The sequence below is a fragment of the Procambarus clarkii genome, chromosome 52, assembly GCF_040958095.1.
Source record: "Procambarus clarkii isolate CNS0578487 chromosome 52, FALCON_Pclarkii_2.0, whole genome shotgun sequence".
Classification (NCBI taxonomy): domain Eukaryota; kingdom Metazoa; phylum Arthropoda; class Malacostraca; order Decapoda; family Cambaridae; genus Procambarus; species Procambarus clarkii.
The window spans coordinates 28,055,695-28,071,177 of record NC_091201.1 but is presented as its reverse complement, the minus strand read 5'-3'; the positions used below and the strand labels follow the sequence as shown (position 1 = coordinate 28,071,177).

Below are 15,483 nucleotides of genomic sequence, written 5' to 3'. Positions count from 1 at the left end.
CTTTGGACGTATTTTTATATTTATTGCTCAACAACTTTGGTGCATATTAATGAAAAAGATCAACACGAGACCTCATATTAGATGTACTGTACTTGTAATTTGACCACCTATTTATGTGTATATGGGTCATTATCAGATGTAAACATCCTCTGAAAGTGATCAACAGAGAAGGTCATGTTAAGACATCTATATTTGCCAACAGCTTTCCTGGTGCCTGACAAACAGAATTGATTTGGAGTGTGTGTGTGTGTGTGTAAAGAAAAGGAAATGATATAAGGTTCATCTCTAGTGATAACTCGGTTGTCTTGTATAGCCATGCCGCAATTTTTAAGGTTAGTACAGTATTATTATTTACCGACGTCACCTTATGCTTGCCGTTAAACATTTACGTAATTTATGCTACTTTATATCCTTTATTTTATACCATCCTTGACTATGAATTTAAAGATGTGTTGGCTGCAGATACCTCAGAACACTGATGATTGTAAATTAATAGATGATGAATTTAAAATTTAGCCCATCAGCCTTTTGTTTTGTTGGTGGGCTGAATGACTTTGTGGTAGAGTCTGTAATGTGTGTGGATTGATTCTACAGTTCATGGGTTTATTTTCATCACCTCAATTTTAAATACTGTGTATAATTTAATGCTTCAGACATTTATTTAAGATGACAATGACCCTCCCCCCAAAATGGGAAAATGTTCACCCTTTGTGTTGCATGATAAGGCAAGGACAATTAAAAAAAATACTGAATGATGTGAATACCTGTGCTTGGCTTTGTCCCATCTATTTAGCACTAATCATGCGTTCATCTAAAGTCCTGCAAGATAGCATAGTGGCACAAGCATGTTCCACAGATATTGTCCATACTAATATTTTATTGCACATAATAATTTTCTTGTTTGAATTAAAAGCCTTAGTGATAAAAATCTGGATTTAAAGAACAAATTTAGTTCAAACAGTGTCTTACTGTTGTTCATCACATGTATGTTCATATAGCAGGATAACCTTGATGCCAGAGTTTCCTGCCACCAAGTATTCAAAGCGTAAAATATATACATTACAACATCAAAAGCAAACAATATCTAGATGCCTTTGTCAGTGTTTCACATACTGGAGGTGAGATATTAGACCTCACCTTGTGGTATTTATCAAGAGGGTAGGCTCTGTTGTCTGTTTGAAGAGAGCAGTCTGTTGCGGCCATGTGTGTTGGAGGGTGGTAGGTCGTCCTCCAGGTAATGTCTGAGGGCAGGGGGCAGTGGTAAGGTGTAGAGGAGTTGTGGCTGTGGTAGGGCAGATAGGAGGGCATGCCGGGCTCGGTCTTGCAGGCCAGTCCACCCTCGCTTGGTGGCACCCAGAGTAAGTTTAGTCTTGGCAGCAGTGGATGCGATGACAGGATAGAGGGGTTCAGTAATGGTGTCGAGACCAGTAAAGGCTATACCCAGCCACCGAGTATCCTTATAAAATCCCAAAGTGCCTTGCACACCATCAAACAATACACCGATGGTAGTGGAGCAGTTTTCTTGGAAGGGTTCAGTGTAGTGATGCCCCTTCCCTTTATGCCAGATCAATCCTTTGTGCGAAAGTCCCCACCCAAACTGGTCTTCCCCCACCAGGCTGACAAAGCTATTGGCATGCAACCGTGCAGACTCTGTGCACACCCCAAACATCACGGCAGTGCCAAAGAGTCTCTGAGAAACCTGCACTTCCCAGTAGTGAAGTCCACCATTAAGCTGTTGTGAGCCCCTCACTGCTGCTGTGCCATGTGACCAGTTGGGATGGAAAAGAGCAGTTCGTGCATATAGGAGGACTTCTGGGCTCTTGTGTAACTGGCTCCAGAGCCACCAGGCATCACAGCCGTGTTCCAGCGGATAGGGAGACGAGTCATCTTGGTGAGCATCATTTGGGAGTGCCTCTGGTATTGCTTTGTTGTCATGATCACCCTGTGTCATGGCAGCGAGGCTTCACTGCATCACATCTGTGGGCTAGGAGGTACTACTGTATATTAAAACTGACCATTTTGAACACAACATAATTATTTATATAAGTTATTATTTTTCTATTATCATTGTGGTCTAGTGCTACACCAGTATCACTATAGAAATAATGTGCAGCGGCTCGTAGATCATACCAGCGTGGGTTGAGGGTTACAACACATATAATGAAGTTACACACACTACTTATATTAATTATGAATGAAAAACTGTTTACACACGACTCACAACTGATGACATTCGAACACTTCTGGAACAAGTGCTTCACTGACGAATTTTGTTCGAATCACAACGCTGTAAATGCTTCACCCACGTACTACAAATACAAATACAGTAATCCCCAACAGAACCTAAATGCCTAAACTAACCTATGCCTATATATGCACAATACATGCTAATATATTATAATATTAATTTATATTTGAGAAAATTCCTGTTTTGAATGAACAGCATGTATAAATTTATGAATGCATTTGTGGGGTCGACTACTAGATGAAATGAACTGAAATGAAATGAGTCGAGGACAGTATCACGTTATTGTGATTTGTGTGTGTAATAATAATAATAATAAATAGAAGTGCTCAAGAGGTGAGTTAGAATACTAAAATAAGAATGGCAATGAGGAAAATGTGAATGTCTCACCATATAAAGAGTACACTGCAGAATAGGCTGCTTATATTAACCTACTGGAGATCACAAACAAGATGAGGTTGGGTCATCATGTAAGCCATCAGTTGGATCAGGACGGTGAACTTTTATTTAAGATATCTGGCAAATCATTTGAATCAATAGGGCATTTTATGCTATCTAAAGACACATTTGATTCCTGAATTTACCTGAGGGGCCACTATCTCTAGTGGCCTCGATGAGGACAGGAAGCCAGCAGCTTGTCAAGGCTCCCCTATTTGTCCTAGTGATTTTATTGAGCAGGATTTTTAAATTCAGCAGTGTTTTGGCATTTACAGCTTTGGCGGGTTGGTAATTCCATGTATTTATTACCCTATAGGTAAAAAAGCATCTGTTTTCTGTCTTGTAGTTGTGCCTTACTGAGCTTGAAGCTGTTGCTCCTTGTCTGTGTCACATCTGATCTTTTGAAGAAGTTGTCTAGATCAATGTCCTCCAAATTGTTCAGTATTTTAAAAGTTTCGATGAGATCAGCCCTGTCATGTCTGGTTTGCAGTGGTGTTAGTCCTGTGGCCCTCAACCATTCCTGGTATGAGAGTTGACTTAGTTCTGGAATGATTGTTATTGCCTGGTATTGAATTTTCTCTAAATCAGGTACATCTTTCTGAAGATTGTCTCTATGCTTCAATACAATAATACAAGTGGGGTGCACCAGAGATTTATACAGTTGAATAACTACCTTATTTTTCTTGCGCTTGACTATTCCAAGTTTTTGGTTAACTTTTTTTTTTACTTCAGATCCCACTTTTGCAACTTTTAGTGAATGTTGGAGACCTCCAGGGTCCTTTTCTTCATCAATATGCTGTAAGTTAATGTTAATTTGGTAGTTGTGACTTGCAAGGTTTGATGTTAAGAGACCATTTGCTAATCTTCTGATCATTTATAAGTTCATATAGATCTCTTTGTAAGGCCTTGATATCTTTTTTCACTTTCCACTTTACTATACATCTTAGTTTCATCTGCAAATTTGATGATGTAGTCTAATCTATATCATTGATGTATATAACAATAAGGGTTGGCCCCAAAATGGACCTCTGTGGTACACCATTCACCACATTTCCGCTTAGGACGACCCTTTATTTATTTTTTTGCTTTAACCATTGTTTTATTGATTCTTTTTATATATTTTTTTGCTTTAACCATTGTTTTATTGATTCCAGTATTCCACCATTTATTCCATGAGCTTGTAATTTCCTTGCTCGTCTTTCATGGTGTACCTCATCAAAAGCTTAAGCAAAGTCCATGTATACTAAATCTACCGGAAGTCCTTTTTCTGAATAGCTTGTTGCCGTTTCCAAAAATGTGACCAGGTTTGTACGGCAGGATCTATTTTTAACCAAGCCATGCTACGTTGATTTTATAGATAGTTCACTGAGGTTGTGAATGCTTTTCTTCCTTAGCATTCTCTCCATGAGCTTGCAGATGTGTAAAGTCAAGCTGACCAGACAGTAGTTTTCTGCTATTCTCTTTATGCCTTTTTTTAAATAAGGGTGACATTTGCATATTTCCAAGCTAGGGGAAACTATCCCTTGGTCCAGAGATTTTCTGAAAAGGATTTTCAGTGGTAGGCATAGTTCATCTGCCAGTTCCTTTATGACTAGTATTTAATTATGTCCACACCTGGGGCTGTTAAGTATTTTAGTTTACCTCTGCCTTATCCTTACCTATGGCCACATGTTATGGGAATATTCTGAATATTCTTTAATTCGTTCTCTTCACCTCCAAACATTTGTATGGGTAATGGGATGTTGTCTAATATCTCTAGTGTGAACACTAATGTAAAATATTCATTCAGAGTGTTTGCTGACTTTTATCATATAACTGTTAGTCTCATCTTTTAAGGCTCTGGACCATGAAATTTCTTGTATGAACCAACTTTGTTGTGGCTGGAGGGAAGAGGGCCATCTTACACAAATAATTGAAGAAGGAAAAAGAAGACTTGCAGGTTATGCAAAACATTTTAAGTTAGAAGACAAATTATCTACATCATGTCTATTACACATAATATGCATATTGTCCATATCTTTCTGTATATTTTCCCAATCACCCCCTGTCCACTAATCACTTCAGAATATTCAAGTCTCTGTTCACATAGTGATAAATATATGCCTGGGAGTTAGGCAACTGTTGCGGGATTGCACCCGAGAAATAGTCGGTTGTTTCAGGGGACCCTGATAAGATAACAGGGCTTCCTGTTCCCATTAATGAGAAAAAGGGAGCTTAAAAGTGATAATGCACAGAGGCAAGTGAGCTTTAAAGTAATGTGCGCATAGATGGGACTATAAACAAAGCAAACAAATTCAGGGAGTGAACACATGAAGGTGACCCCAGATGTACTGCTACTCACAAAGCAAAAATGGAATGGTAACAAATCCCTTTTGACTAATATGTTGTAAGAAAACAAGAAGGAGCAGTGGCTGTGTTAGTCAGGAAAAGGTAGATTGAAGATGATAATCCTAGGATTGGATATATTTAGAGATAATGTAGTCACCATAACAATGTCAAGAAGACTTGAGATAATAGTGAATAATATACTGTACATTCTTTGACAAAACAACAGGTATGCAATATAACCAATAGGGCAGGTATTACAATCATAGAAAGGGCTACTTCAATTGCAAAGTTACAATTAATATCGATTATTGATCGCAGGGAAACATTTTTGCAATATAAATTAGGAGAATGGACAACTACAAGGGCAGTGTCATTAGCAATTGTGGGGATTAATGAGAACCTTTAGGTAGTTACAATAGACTTTCTTGGAATGTGGATTAACTTGGGGATAATTTAAGTAACAGGCACATTAGAGATAATGTGGTTTGCTACACTGCTTTACTATCTATAAACATTACAGAGTCTAGAGCCTCCAGAGATATAACTACATAATATAATTTATTATCACCACCTTACTCTAGTAATGTTAATACAGTAATTGTGTTTACTCAAATTTTATCATTATATACCTGTCATTACTTTCATTTCTTGTTCAAGATTTATTGTTTCACCAAAACAATAAAAAATTGTTTTTGCCGAAATTGTCATTTGCTTAGCTAAACGAACTAGAGGGTTCAGTTCCTGAACCGATTATGTGCCTCTGTAATCCTTCACACCACCGCCCACGGGATGGGTATGGGGTGCATAATAAAGAAAGAAATTGAATTGCCGAAACGCTATTTATGCGTGTTACCGACTTTACAAGCTTGTACCACTTAATCATCAATATATGTACTTTCACAACCCATTGTAATCTTCTTGTGTGTGCATACACCCCCCTCCCCTTCCTCTTTTACCTACCTAACCTACACACAAACGGCATACCTTAACGGGCTATTCATGCCCAGTGCCACCTCTTGGGTGGCTTAATCTTTATCAATCGATCAGGGCATTCCTAGTTGCCCAAGGTAAATGATCGTTGCTATGGGACAAATCGGACGACAGATGCGCCTGGCTGTTACCAGATGGCAGCCCAGGCCACCCGAGGTCTTACACTTCCACCTAGTGTTATTTGCCTAGGACCTGAAGACCCTCCTGGCCCTCTTATCTGCTTCACGGTATTCAGATAAGTGTTGCTGGCTTTCTCTGGAGCATTAGTTCCACCTAGGGGCCATTGCTTTGATTGTTTTTATTTCAACTTCATGATTGTGTTTATGCCACCCTGGTTGCACTTCGTGTTGCAAAGCATTCAATTTTGCTCCAAACCTGAGTGCTTGAACTCCGAGGAAATAGTCATCTAGCGTCCAAGCAGTGCATGAGATTTATTCTTTCCATTGATGTTTGTTGATGGGGAGAAATCTTAAGAAAATGAAATATTCAGATATGTATACATCTGTGTATTCCCGACGCTGGCGAGAAACAAAATGGGCAGAGTTTCTTTCACCCCTGATGCCCCTGTTACCTAGCAGTAAATAGGTATGTGGGAGTTGGCTGTTATGGGCTGCTTCCTGGGTGTTTGGGAGGGTGGGGGGAGGAATTAGTTAGTAGTTAGTAACAGTTGACCGATTGACAGTTGAGAGGCGGGCCGAAAGAGTAGAGCTCAACCCCCGCAATCACAACTAGGTAAATACATGTTATTTTTACAGCCCGCCCTCAGGATCCTAGACGCATCTATCAATTTTAATGAATTGTTTGTTCTCACATATAAACTAACATTATTATTCTTAAAGTTCTATGCTTAGTTAGGCATAGGATAGGTTAGGTGTTTAGGTTGTGTACACGATTATTTGTATTTTAAGTATGTGGATGAAGTATTTAGGGAGTTGTGTTTCGATCAGAGATCGTCAGCGAATCACTGTTTGAGAAATATTTGAACGTCCTGTGAGTCGTGTGTAAAGTGTTTCATTCATAACTGGGTTTGGCGGAAGGATTAGCAAGCATTTCGCCTTTGTTGTTGAGGACAGGCTGTATTTGTCATTATAGCTGCTTGAGACTCTCGCCAGTGTTTTAAGGTCAGCATTGGGTGTTTGCTTCGCCAAGCTGGTTAACCTGGCTGAGGACAGGTAAGTTCTACGGACAGATTCCTGTGTGATAGGATGGCTGGAATCCCTTGAGCCTGTGAAGCTTATGTTGAATAGAATACAATTTACATCGTATACAAGACAGTTCGCCGATGGATTTTAAAACCTAATTAATCTTACCAAATCAAACCTAACCCAAACTAACCTTACCTAACCCAACTGAGTCTAAAAAAAGTCTAAGCAAATACTTCCTAAGCTACAATATGTCAACCTGTCCTCAGGGAGTATGTACCCTTGTCATAATCACTTCAAAACCACTATGCAGTTAGTGCTATTATCCACTCCCTATCCATGGTTAGGTTAGGTTAAAACAGTGCATTATTCGCAATAAGTGTGTGAATATTCCCCTTGAATTTGACATTAAAGAAAACTTTGGCCTTAGAGCTTGTCAAAGAAAACGAGTATATGACATAATTTTTGTTTTAAACCCTGGATTTATAACACAATACAGTTAAAATTTGAGAATATTCCTTGTTCAGGAAACCTTCAGAGCATCACAGATATCTGGTTAAATATCCAGGTATTTAACCTGGAAGCAACCCCACAGCAAGTTGACTAACTCATGGGTACTTATTTACTGCTAGGTGAACAGATGCATTAGGTGATGGGGAAACTCGCCCAACCATTTCTGTCCCGCCCGGTACCTGACAGTGACTTCAGTGTATTTAGGCGGCTTTTCCTGTTGCCCTCGACATACTGCTTGCTGGACTTAGAGGTCCTTTTCACCCATGGGTTTGTGCTGTTTGACGGCGTTAGACTTAGTTTTTGCCGAGCTGCCACTTTGAGCAGTTTTCTGCATGGAAACAGTCGTTTTGTTTTACTTGAGCTTTATGGTGTCTGCTTTGCAGCACTTGTCAACAGTGACTGGTGTGGATGCTGATCCCTCACTCTTCCTGACAATTATGCCTCATATCTGCCGACTTCCTTTGCTACTTTTGCCTCCGCGGACAGACAACAGCGTCCTTAGTTTGTTGGGCTTTACTCTCCCTCGTAAGCTTGTGGTGCTCAGGTGTTTCGAGCTGCGAGCCTTCTGGATGTTGTTGTTTAAGATTCGCTACTCAGAACAATAAGTTCCAGTAGCACGGGCTATGGTGAGCCCGTAAAAGCCTTCTGGAGCCATCCCATCCTCATCAACATTGGCTTGTTCCTTCCTCCGTCGTCCCCTATCATACACACCTCACACCCACTGCCTTTCTATATACATGCCCCCTCTAGGTATGACTCACGGGAGACATCTCCCGTCACGCAGGGTGCAGTCGCACCTCCACAGATCTCCAGTATCATCTATTGATACTGGAAATGGCTCAAAAGGGCCACCACATATGGGCTATTCATGCCCAAGCCACCTTTTGGGTGGCTTAATCTTCTCTCTCTCTATAGGTATGACTGCCTTTCAGTTATACACGCCTACTCAACTAGGTGAGTACTAATTTACACAAAACCGTGTAAGTAGCTTTTTAAGACTGAAACTTGCTTACCTAAATTAATTTTGGGGTTCAGTCCCTGAGCCCATTATGTGCCTCTTGTGATCTTTTCCACTACTGCCCACAGGATGGGTATGGTGTGCATTACACAGAAATCACAATAACGTGATGCATCAGATGAACAAATCCACAAGGGTCGTGACGAGGATTCGAACCTGCGTCCGAGAGCATCCCGTGACGAAATCCCTTGTGGATTTGTTCATGGTGTGCATAATAAATGAACTAAACTGAATTGACACCCTCTGCATTCCTCATGTCAGTCATACGGGTTTGACTCCGGCTTCCTCATATCAGCACCTACACGCTTACCAACCCACGCGGCTTCTCAGTGGGTTTCCCAGGAAGTAATGATGGTATCTCCATGCCTCCTACATGGCAATGGAAAGAGATGATAAGCCTGTATTTCCCAGAATTATAAATGCAACACAAACATTTAGGCTTTTCTTAAAACACATACACCAGTTGATTGACAGTCGAGAGGCGGGACTAAAGAGCTAAAGCTCAACCCCCGCAAACAAAACTAGGTGAGTATACACACACGCACACGCAAATCACACAAATGGTTCCCAGAACTGAAAATCAAGAGCTATGAGGAGAGAGATCAGTGGCATTAAATATATATAAGCTAAAAGATTGAAGAAAATGAGGTGATATGATCACTACGTTCAAAATAGCAAAAGGTGTAGACAAAATTTTTGAAAACAACTTAAAGAACAAAAGGATATTATTATTATTGGTTCGAACTAAGGAAACAAAGGTGCCGAAAAAACATTAGAAAGTTCACCGTTGCAAACAGTGGTAGACGGTTGGAACAAGTTAGGTGAGAAGGTGGTGGAGGCCAAAACCGTCAGTAGTGTCACCGCGTTATATGACAGAGTGCTGGGTAGACGGGACACCACGAACATAGCTCTCATCCTGTAACTACACTTAATTACTCTCACGTGGAGACCAGACAGCGCTTGGGAGACAGTCCACGAACCCGGGTTCGATTCCCACCTGAGGCAAAAGTAAATGGGCAGTTTCTTTTAACCTGATGCCTCCATTCACCTAATAATAATATTATTTTCAACTACGAATGTGCGCACATAGAAACAAGACAACTGTAGATACAGGGATATCACATAAAAATGAAGCCGCTACTACTACACAGTACTTCGATCCAAGCTTATAATAATTTAGATGAACAGAAATATCTACAGTTATAATAGGGAAAAGACGAACATAAGAAGGTTAGGTAAGGTCGGTGTTTTCTATGAAGATTTTTAAGGTAAACTAGTATGTTTAGTATGTCACATATGCACGTATTTAATAAGTCAATATTGACTGTAAGAAAGTGCGAGAACGGGTTGCCTTGTCACACGGAACTCTTCTCCGCTACGCTCTTCGAGGGAGTCTCTCAAAACCACACGATTTCAAGAAACTAGGCCGACAGACGAGCCATCAGACACTCAAATGCAGAAAGTACTATATCAAGAATTGTGATATGTTTAGAATTGAGAACTATATGTACAGACAACATAAAACATCCACCAGACACTGTGACATTGTAATTGCCACAACCTGGCTGAAATATCGCTATTTATGGCAACTGGCTGCTGGTTATGAATCCCCCGAATAGTGAACATACCAGTTGTAAACTATATAAGCAAGAACTGGGACACACTCTCCAGCACTATATTGGGGAATGCTCGGGTATCAATAATTTTAGACCAAATGGTACGAAATACTTTGAGCCACGTTCCATTCACTCAGGGATAAGTGAAGATATTCTCATATATTACCCAAAGTTTAACAGTGCAAGCTAGTGAACTAGACTTTCATATCGTGTTTTCCCTTGGTTCCATGTATGACTAATCATCCTGTGTGATGGGAGATATTAGATGAAAGCATAACGAGCTCTTGGTCTACACTCCGTCGTAATCCCTCATAGAGAATCGCACAGAAGCACACTGCTGTGTACATAATATTGTTAATTAAAACCAGAATTAACCAGTACATGAGTATGTAGCCAAGGTCGTGACAACAAGCAGGAATTAAAGAACACCAGTGCCTACTTCTCGTAGAAAATTTTTACAGCCACTCACCTCAACACTTAGGAGCTCGTCTGATTGTTTACCCGGAACAGCTGGAGCAACCCGAGGGGAGACGTGCTGAATATATTTCGTCTTCCCCTTGAACTGTCATTTACGTACCTCGCGAAATCATTGGCGTTTCATTCGGATATAGGCATTAATCCCTGATGAAGATAAATGATGATAAAAGCCAGTAGTGTAAAGACTTAGCGTCAAATAGCGTACGGATGCGGAGGTTGGTGAGGACGGCACCAGAGGGCGGAGGTTGCCAGCAAGTCGACAACCAAACCACACACATTGTTGACATTTTAACTTCCTAGCTTGCAACCATTGCTCTTTGTTCGGTCTATAAATTTAATTTTACTACCAAGTCATTTTAGTGGATAATCTTTATCTGGTATTATTAATATTTAATAAGGCGATGACGAGTAAGAATAATAACACGTGCTGCATCTATCGATTTCTGGGTAGTGTATAGGTCGATATAAACAGCTGTCTCTCGCGACAACCTGGTTAGGTCTTGATAACCAAACCACACACCAGAAGATACAGAAACAACGACGTTTCGGGCCGTCGTGGACCATTACGACTTTATTATGGTCCAGGACGGACCGAAACGTCGTTGTTTCTTCATCTTCTGGTGTGTGGTCTGGTCATTATATCTTCTGCCACGTTATTGTGACTCATTGTCTACACAAGCAGGTCTTGGGGGTACTTTTACTTATAAAGTGTCTCGGTATGTGAAAATAACTGGTACATTTGACTCCTTAGATAGGAGATTGTATGTCATGCTCTCGTCTTGTCCTGTAGGTTGGAACTCGTGAATATTCTGTAATATATAGTGATATACACCCATTCTGGCTAGATTTCTAGTTCATTTGCTTTGTAGCCCCTATCCATCCTTGACCTGTAGTGGAAAGATTACAGAGGCACACATGGGCTCAAGAACTGAACCCCCAAATTTGTTTAGCTATGAAAGTTACAGAATTCACGAATTGTTTACAGAGCTTAATTTATTGTTCACATATATTAATAGTCTATTTACAGTTTATCAAAGTAACATAACCGTGGCGCCAAGAGTCACGTTTCCGTTCTCCTGGTGTCTCTGTTCACCTAGCAGTAAATTAGGTAATCGTGAGTTAGGCAACTGTTGTGGGTTGCATCCTTTAGTTGACATGATTGAGAGTATAGAGATAAGGAGGTGAGGGAATCACGTACACAGAACCGCGGTATTATCATAGATAACGCCCCTTTAACAACAGGTTAATTGAGGTCGCTTTAATATATTTGTCTTGTTCCATAAATCTTGAAATGATTTATGATAATAAATCTTGAAATGATTTATGGTACACATAATTGAAAACACATAATTACCGACGATCATCAATACGAATGACGCAATGACCAAGTTCAAGTTCAAGTATGTTTATTGAGTTAAGAAAGAAATACATCTCAAAGGGATAGAGTAGCTTAGGCTATTTCTACCCCCCTGCAATGACCAAAATATGTGTGTGGAGGAAGGTCTTCCTGGTGATCTGGGCGTGGGTAGGGGGCGCCATGCTGCACGGTCACATATTATATTTACCGTAGACGGAGTGGACGAGGATAGTTGCTTCCGGATGACAGGAATAGACGAGGCAGGTCTGTAGTCTACTGTACATGATTGAATCGTCGAAGTAGGTAGTCTATTCCACATGACAGAAATAGATAAGATGGGTAAGGAATCTATTCTACAAGATAGTAATAGACCAGGTGGATAGGGAGTCTGTTCCACATGACAGGAATAGAAAAAGTAGGTAGGGAGTCTATCCCACATGATAGAGAGAGAGAGATAGTTACGAGCAATGCAACCTTTTTTCTCTTTCGGAAATTCTACACAATAGCAACAAGTTTTTAAACTACTTCAAGGTGAAAATTACCGCCATGATCTCAGTTTTATCATAAACATTGACACAACTCAGCAGTAAAATATAGCACAAAAGTACCAGATTAAATCGGAGTTTACAGGGATCACTCCACAACTGAGAATATTTAGACATAACTTCTTATAAGAAGAGTCCCACGGCACCCGTCACATCTTCACCGGATTACCACAAAGAACTACATTGTGGAACAACTTATCCGCCCCTAAAGGCCGCTGCAGGCATGGCGTCACTGAAACAGTATCACAGAAGTACTAGGCTAGATTATGAATAATCCCGAACAATGGGACCTCGCAGGGCTAAGGATATATAACTATAAAAACCATAACCACCAGCAGGCCTAGGTGGCTTAATTTGTGTACAGATGACGATGACTGAATCGGGTAATCTATCATAACAAATGATAGGCCGCGTGTGGGGAGATATAGGCATGAGGACCTGAATATTGTCTGGGTATTGGGGTGTTGTAGATGAGGGCGTGGCTGGAGGCTGGGGCGCCAGAGTGCTCCAACACTGACTCTTGACACGGTGTGAGGTGTCTTTGTTGGGGTGCCCTACACTTCTGTTGTGTGTGTGTGTGTAAAATTACCTATGTGTAGTTACAGGATGAGAGCTATGCTCGTAGTGTCCCGTCTTCCCAGTACTCTTTGTCGTATAACGCTTTTAAACTACTGACAGTTTTGGCCTCCACCACCTTCTTACTTAACTTTTTTCCAACCGTCTACCACTCTGTTTGCAAATAAAACTTTCTAATTTTTTTCAGCACTTTTGTTTCCTTAGCTTGAATCTGTATCCTCTTGTTCTTGAAGTTAGTGGTCTCAGGAATTCCTCTTTGTCAATTTGGTCGAATCCTGTTATTATTTTCTAAATGATGATCATATCACTTCTTTTTCTTCTATCTTCTAACTTTGGCATATTTAACGCCTATAGCCTCTCTTCGTATCTTGTTTTTCAGTTCCGGACGCCATTTTGTAGCATGTCTTTGCATCTTTCCCAATTTATTGATCTGCTTCTTGAGATATGGGCACCATACAACTGCTGCATATTCCAACTTTGGTCTCACAAAAATCATGAACAGTTTTTTCAGTATTTCACCATCTATCCATGTAATTAAAGGCGATTCTGAAGTTGGAAATCAATGAATTCGCTCCTCGCAAAATGTTCTTTATGTGTTCCTCTGGTGACAGTCTATTATCCAAAACCTCCCCCAGATCTCTCTTTGTTCTTTAATTACTTTCCACATAATATGTAAGTTGTGTATTATCTATTTTCTCCGATTCCACATTCCATAACGTGACATTTATTCACATTCATTTCCATTTGTCACATGGTTATCCAAGCAATTATTGTATCTGGATCAATTTGAAGGGCATGCCAATCGTTTACGTCCCCTATCTTCTCCCCCAGTAGCTTAGCATCATCAGCAAATATGTTCATATAATTCTATATTCCTTCTGGTAGATCGTTTATGTAGACGATGAACATTACTGATGCCAGAACTGAACCCTGTGGTACTCCGCTAGTATCACTCCTCCAGTCAGATACATTGTCTCTGATTACCGCCCCCATCTGTATGTCAGTTAGAATTTTTTTCATCCAAGTCAGAAATCTCCCTGTCACCCCTCCAGCATGTTCCAGTTTCCAAAACAGCCGCTTGTGTGGGACTTTGTTAAAAGCCTTTTTGAGGTCCGGATAGGCAGAGTCAACCCACCCATCTCTTTCCTGTAAAATCTCTGTGGCTCTATTCTATTATAGAAACTAACCAGATTTCTTACACAGGATCTTCCTGATCGAAAACCATACTGTCTGATATTATGTAATTTATCTAAAGATGTTCTAACCATTTGGTTTTGACTTTTGTTTCCAACGTTTTAACATTTTTGTATTTTGCTTTGCCACGTTTTGACATCTTTGGAACTAGTACGGCTAGTGCAATTAGTGGGGCTAGTGCCACTAGTACAATTAATGAGGATAGTGCCACTAGTACGGCTACTGCAATTGGTAGGGCTAGTGCCACTAGCACGGCTAGTTCAACTAGTGGGGCTAGTGCCACTAGTGGGCCTAGCACAGGTAATTGGGGTAGACATATTGTGGAGCTTGCCCTGCAATGTGTTGTCTTACGGCCCTAATGGTAAACCTCATTTTGTTTTTGCAGTATACATCACCTTTCAACTTGTAAGATAACTTTAAATTGTAAGCTAAGCCACTTTATGAGAAAAATGGAAGTTTGATTAGCTTTCTGTTTAGGCCAGCCATTACTTTAATTATTTGTACAAGTTGTTACAAATAAAGTTTCTGATTATCAATTCTGATAATGACAATGCGTACGTGCTAGGCTGTTACTGTCACACACTTCATGTATTTAATGTATTATAATTTGTATGTATATTTTCCCAATTATAAATGTACACATGAATAAAGGTTTTGATTTGATAACAGCTCCGAGCCTGCATAATGTGAAAGGTAACGTTAATAATAATCATTGAAGTCAAAAGTGTAAATTAAAAAAAAAGGTCTGGGAGCAAACCCAGGTGCAGAGTATGATTTTTGGGCCCAAGGTTGAACAACAATGTATGATGCAATTCTGCGATAGTTACTGATAGTTCAGGGTGATTACATTGTGGGATGGAAAGTAAACACACACATAATGTATATATAATGAATTAAGGTTCCGTGAATGGCATGTCCTCACCAAATGCTCACTATTTTCTATATAACACTTGTGGCTGTAACCTATCATAATTTTTTAATTAAAAATTTTGTTTACCCGAGGTTTTACCTATAAATAAATATTTTATAAAATGAAAATCTTGC

The 15,483-nt window shown here is 40.0% G+C and overlaps 1 protein-coding gene across 2 annotated transcripts; it reads right to left on the bottom strand.

Moving 5' to 3' along the window:
- Nucleotides 1-325: 325 nt before the first annotated feature.
- Nucleotides 326-11,482, bottom strand: LOC123763573 (SPRY domain-containing SOCS box protein 3). 2 transcript variants are annotated; one of them, XM_045750733.2, is made up of 2 exons: nt 10,760-11,482; nt 326-1,977 (listed from the first exon to the last, which is right to left on the bottom strand). In XM_045750733.2, exon 2 carries the CDS (start codon nt 1,949-1,951, stop codon nt 1,151-1,153), a length of 801 nt encoding a protein of 266 aa, XP_045606689.1. In that variant the 5' UTR covers nt 1,952-1,977; nt 10,760-11,482; the 3' UTR covers nt 326-1,150. The 2 variants fall into 2 exon arrangements, with proteins under 2 accessions (XP_045606689.1, XP_069160643.1); XM_069304542.1 differs by having other exon boundaries at nt 10,868-11,482.
- Between the last annotated feature and the right edge of the window lie 4,001 nt (nt 11,483-15,483).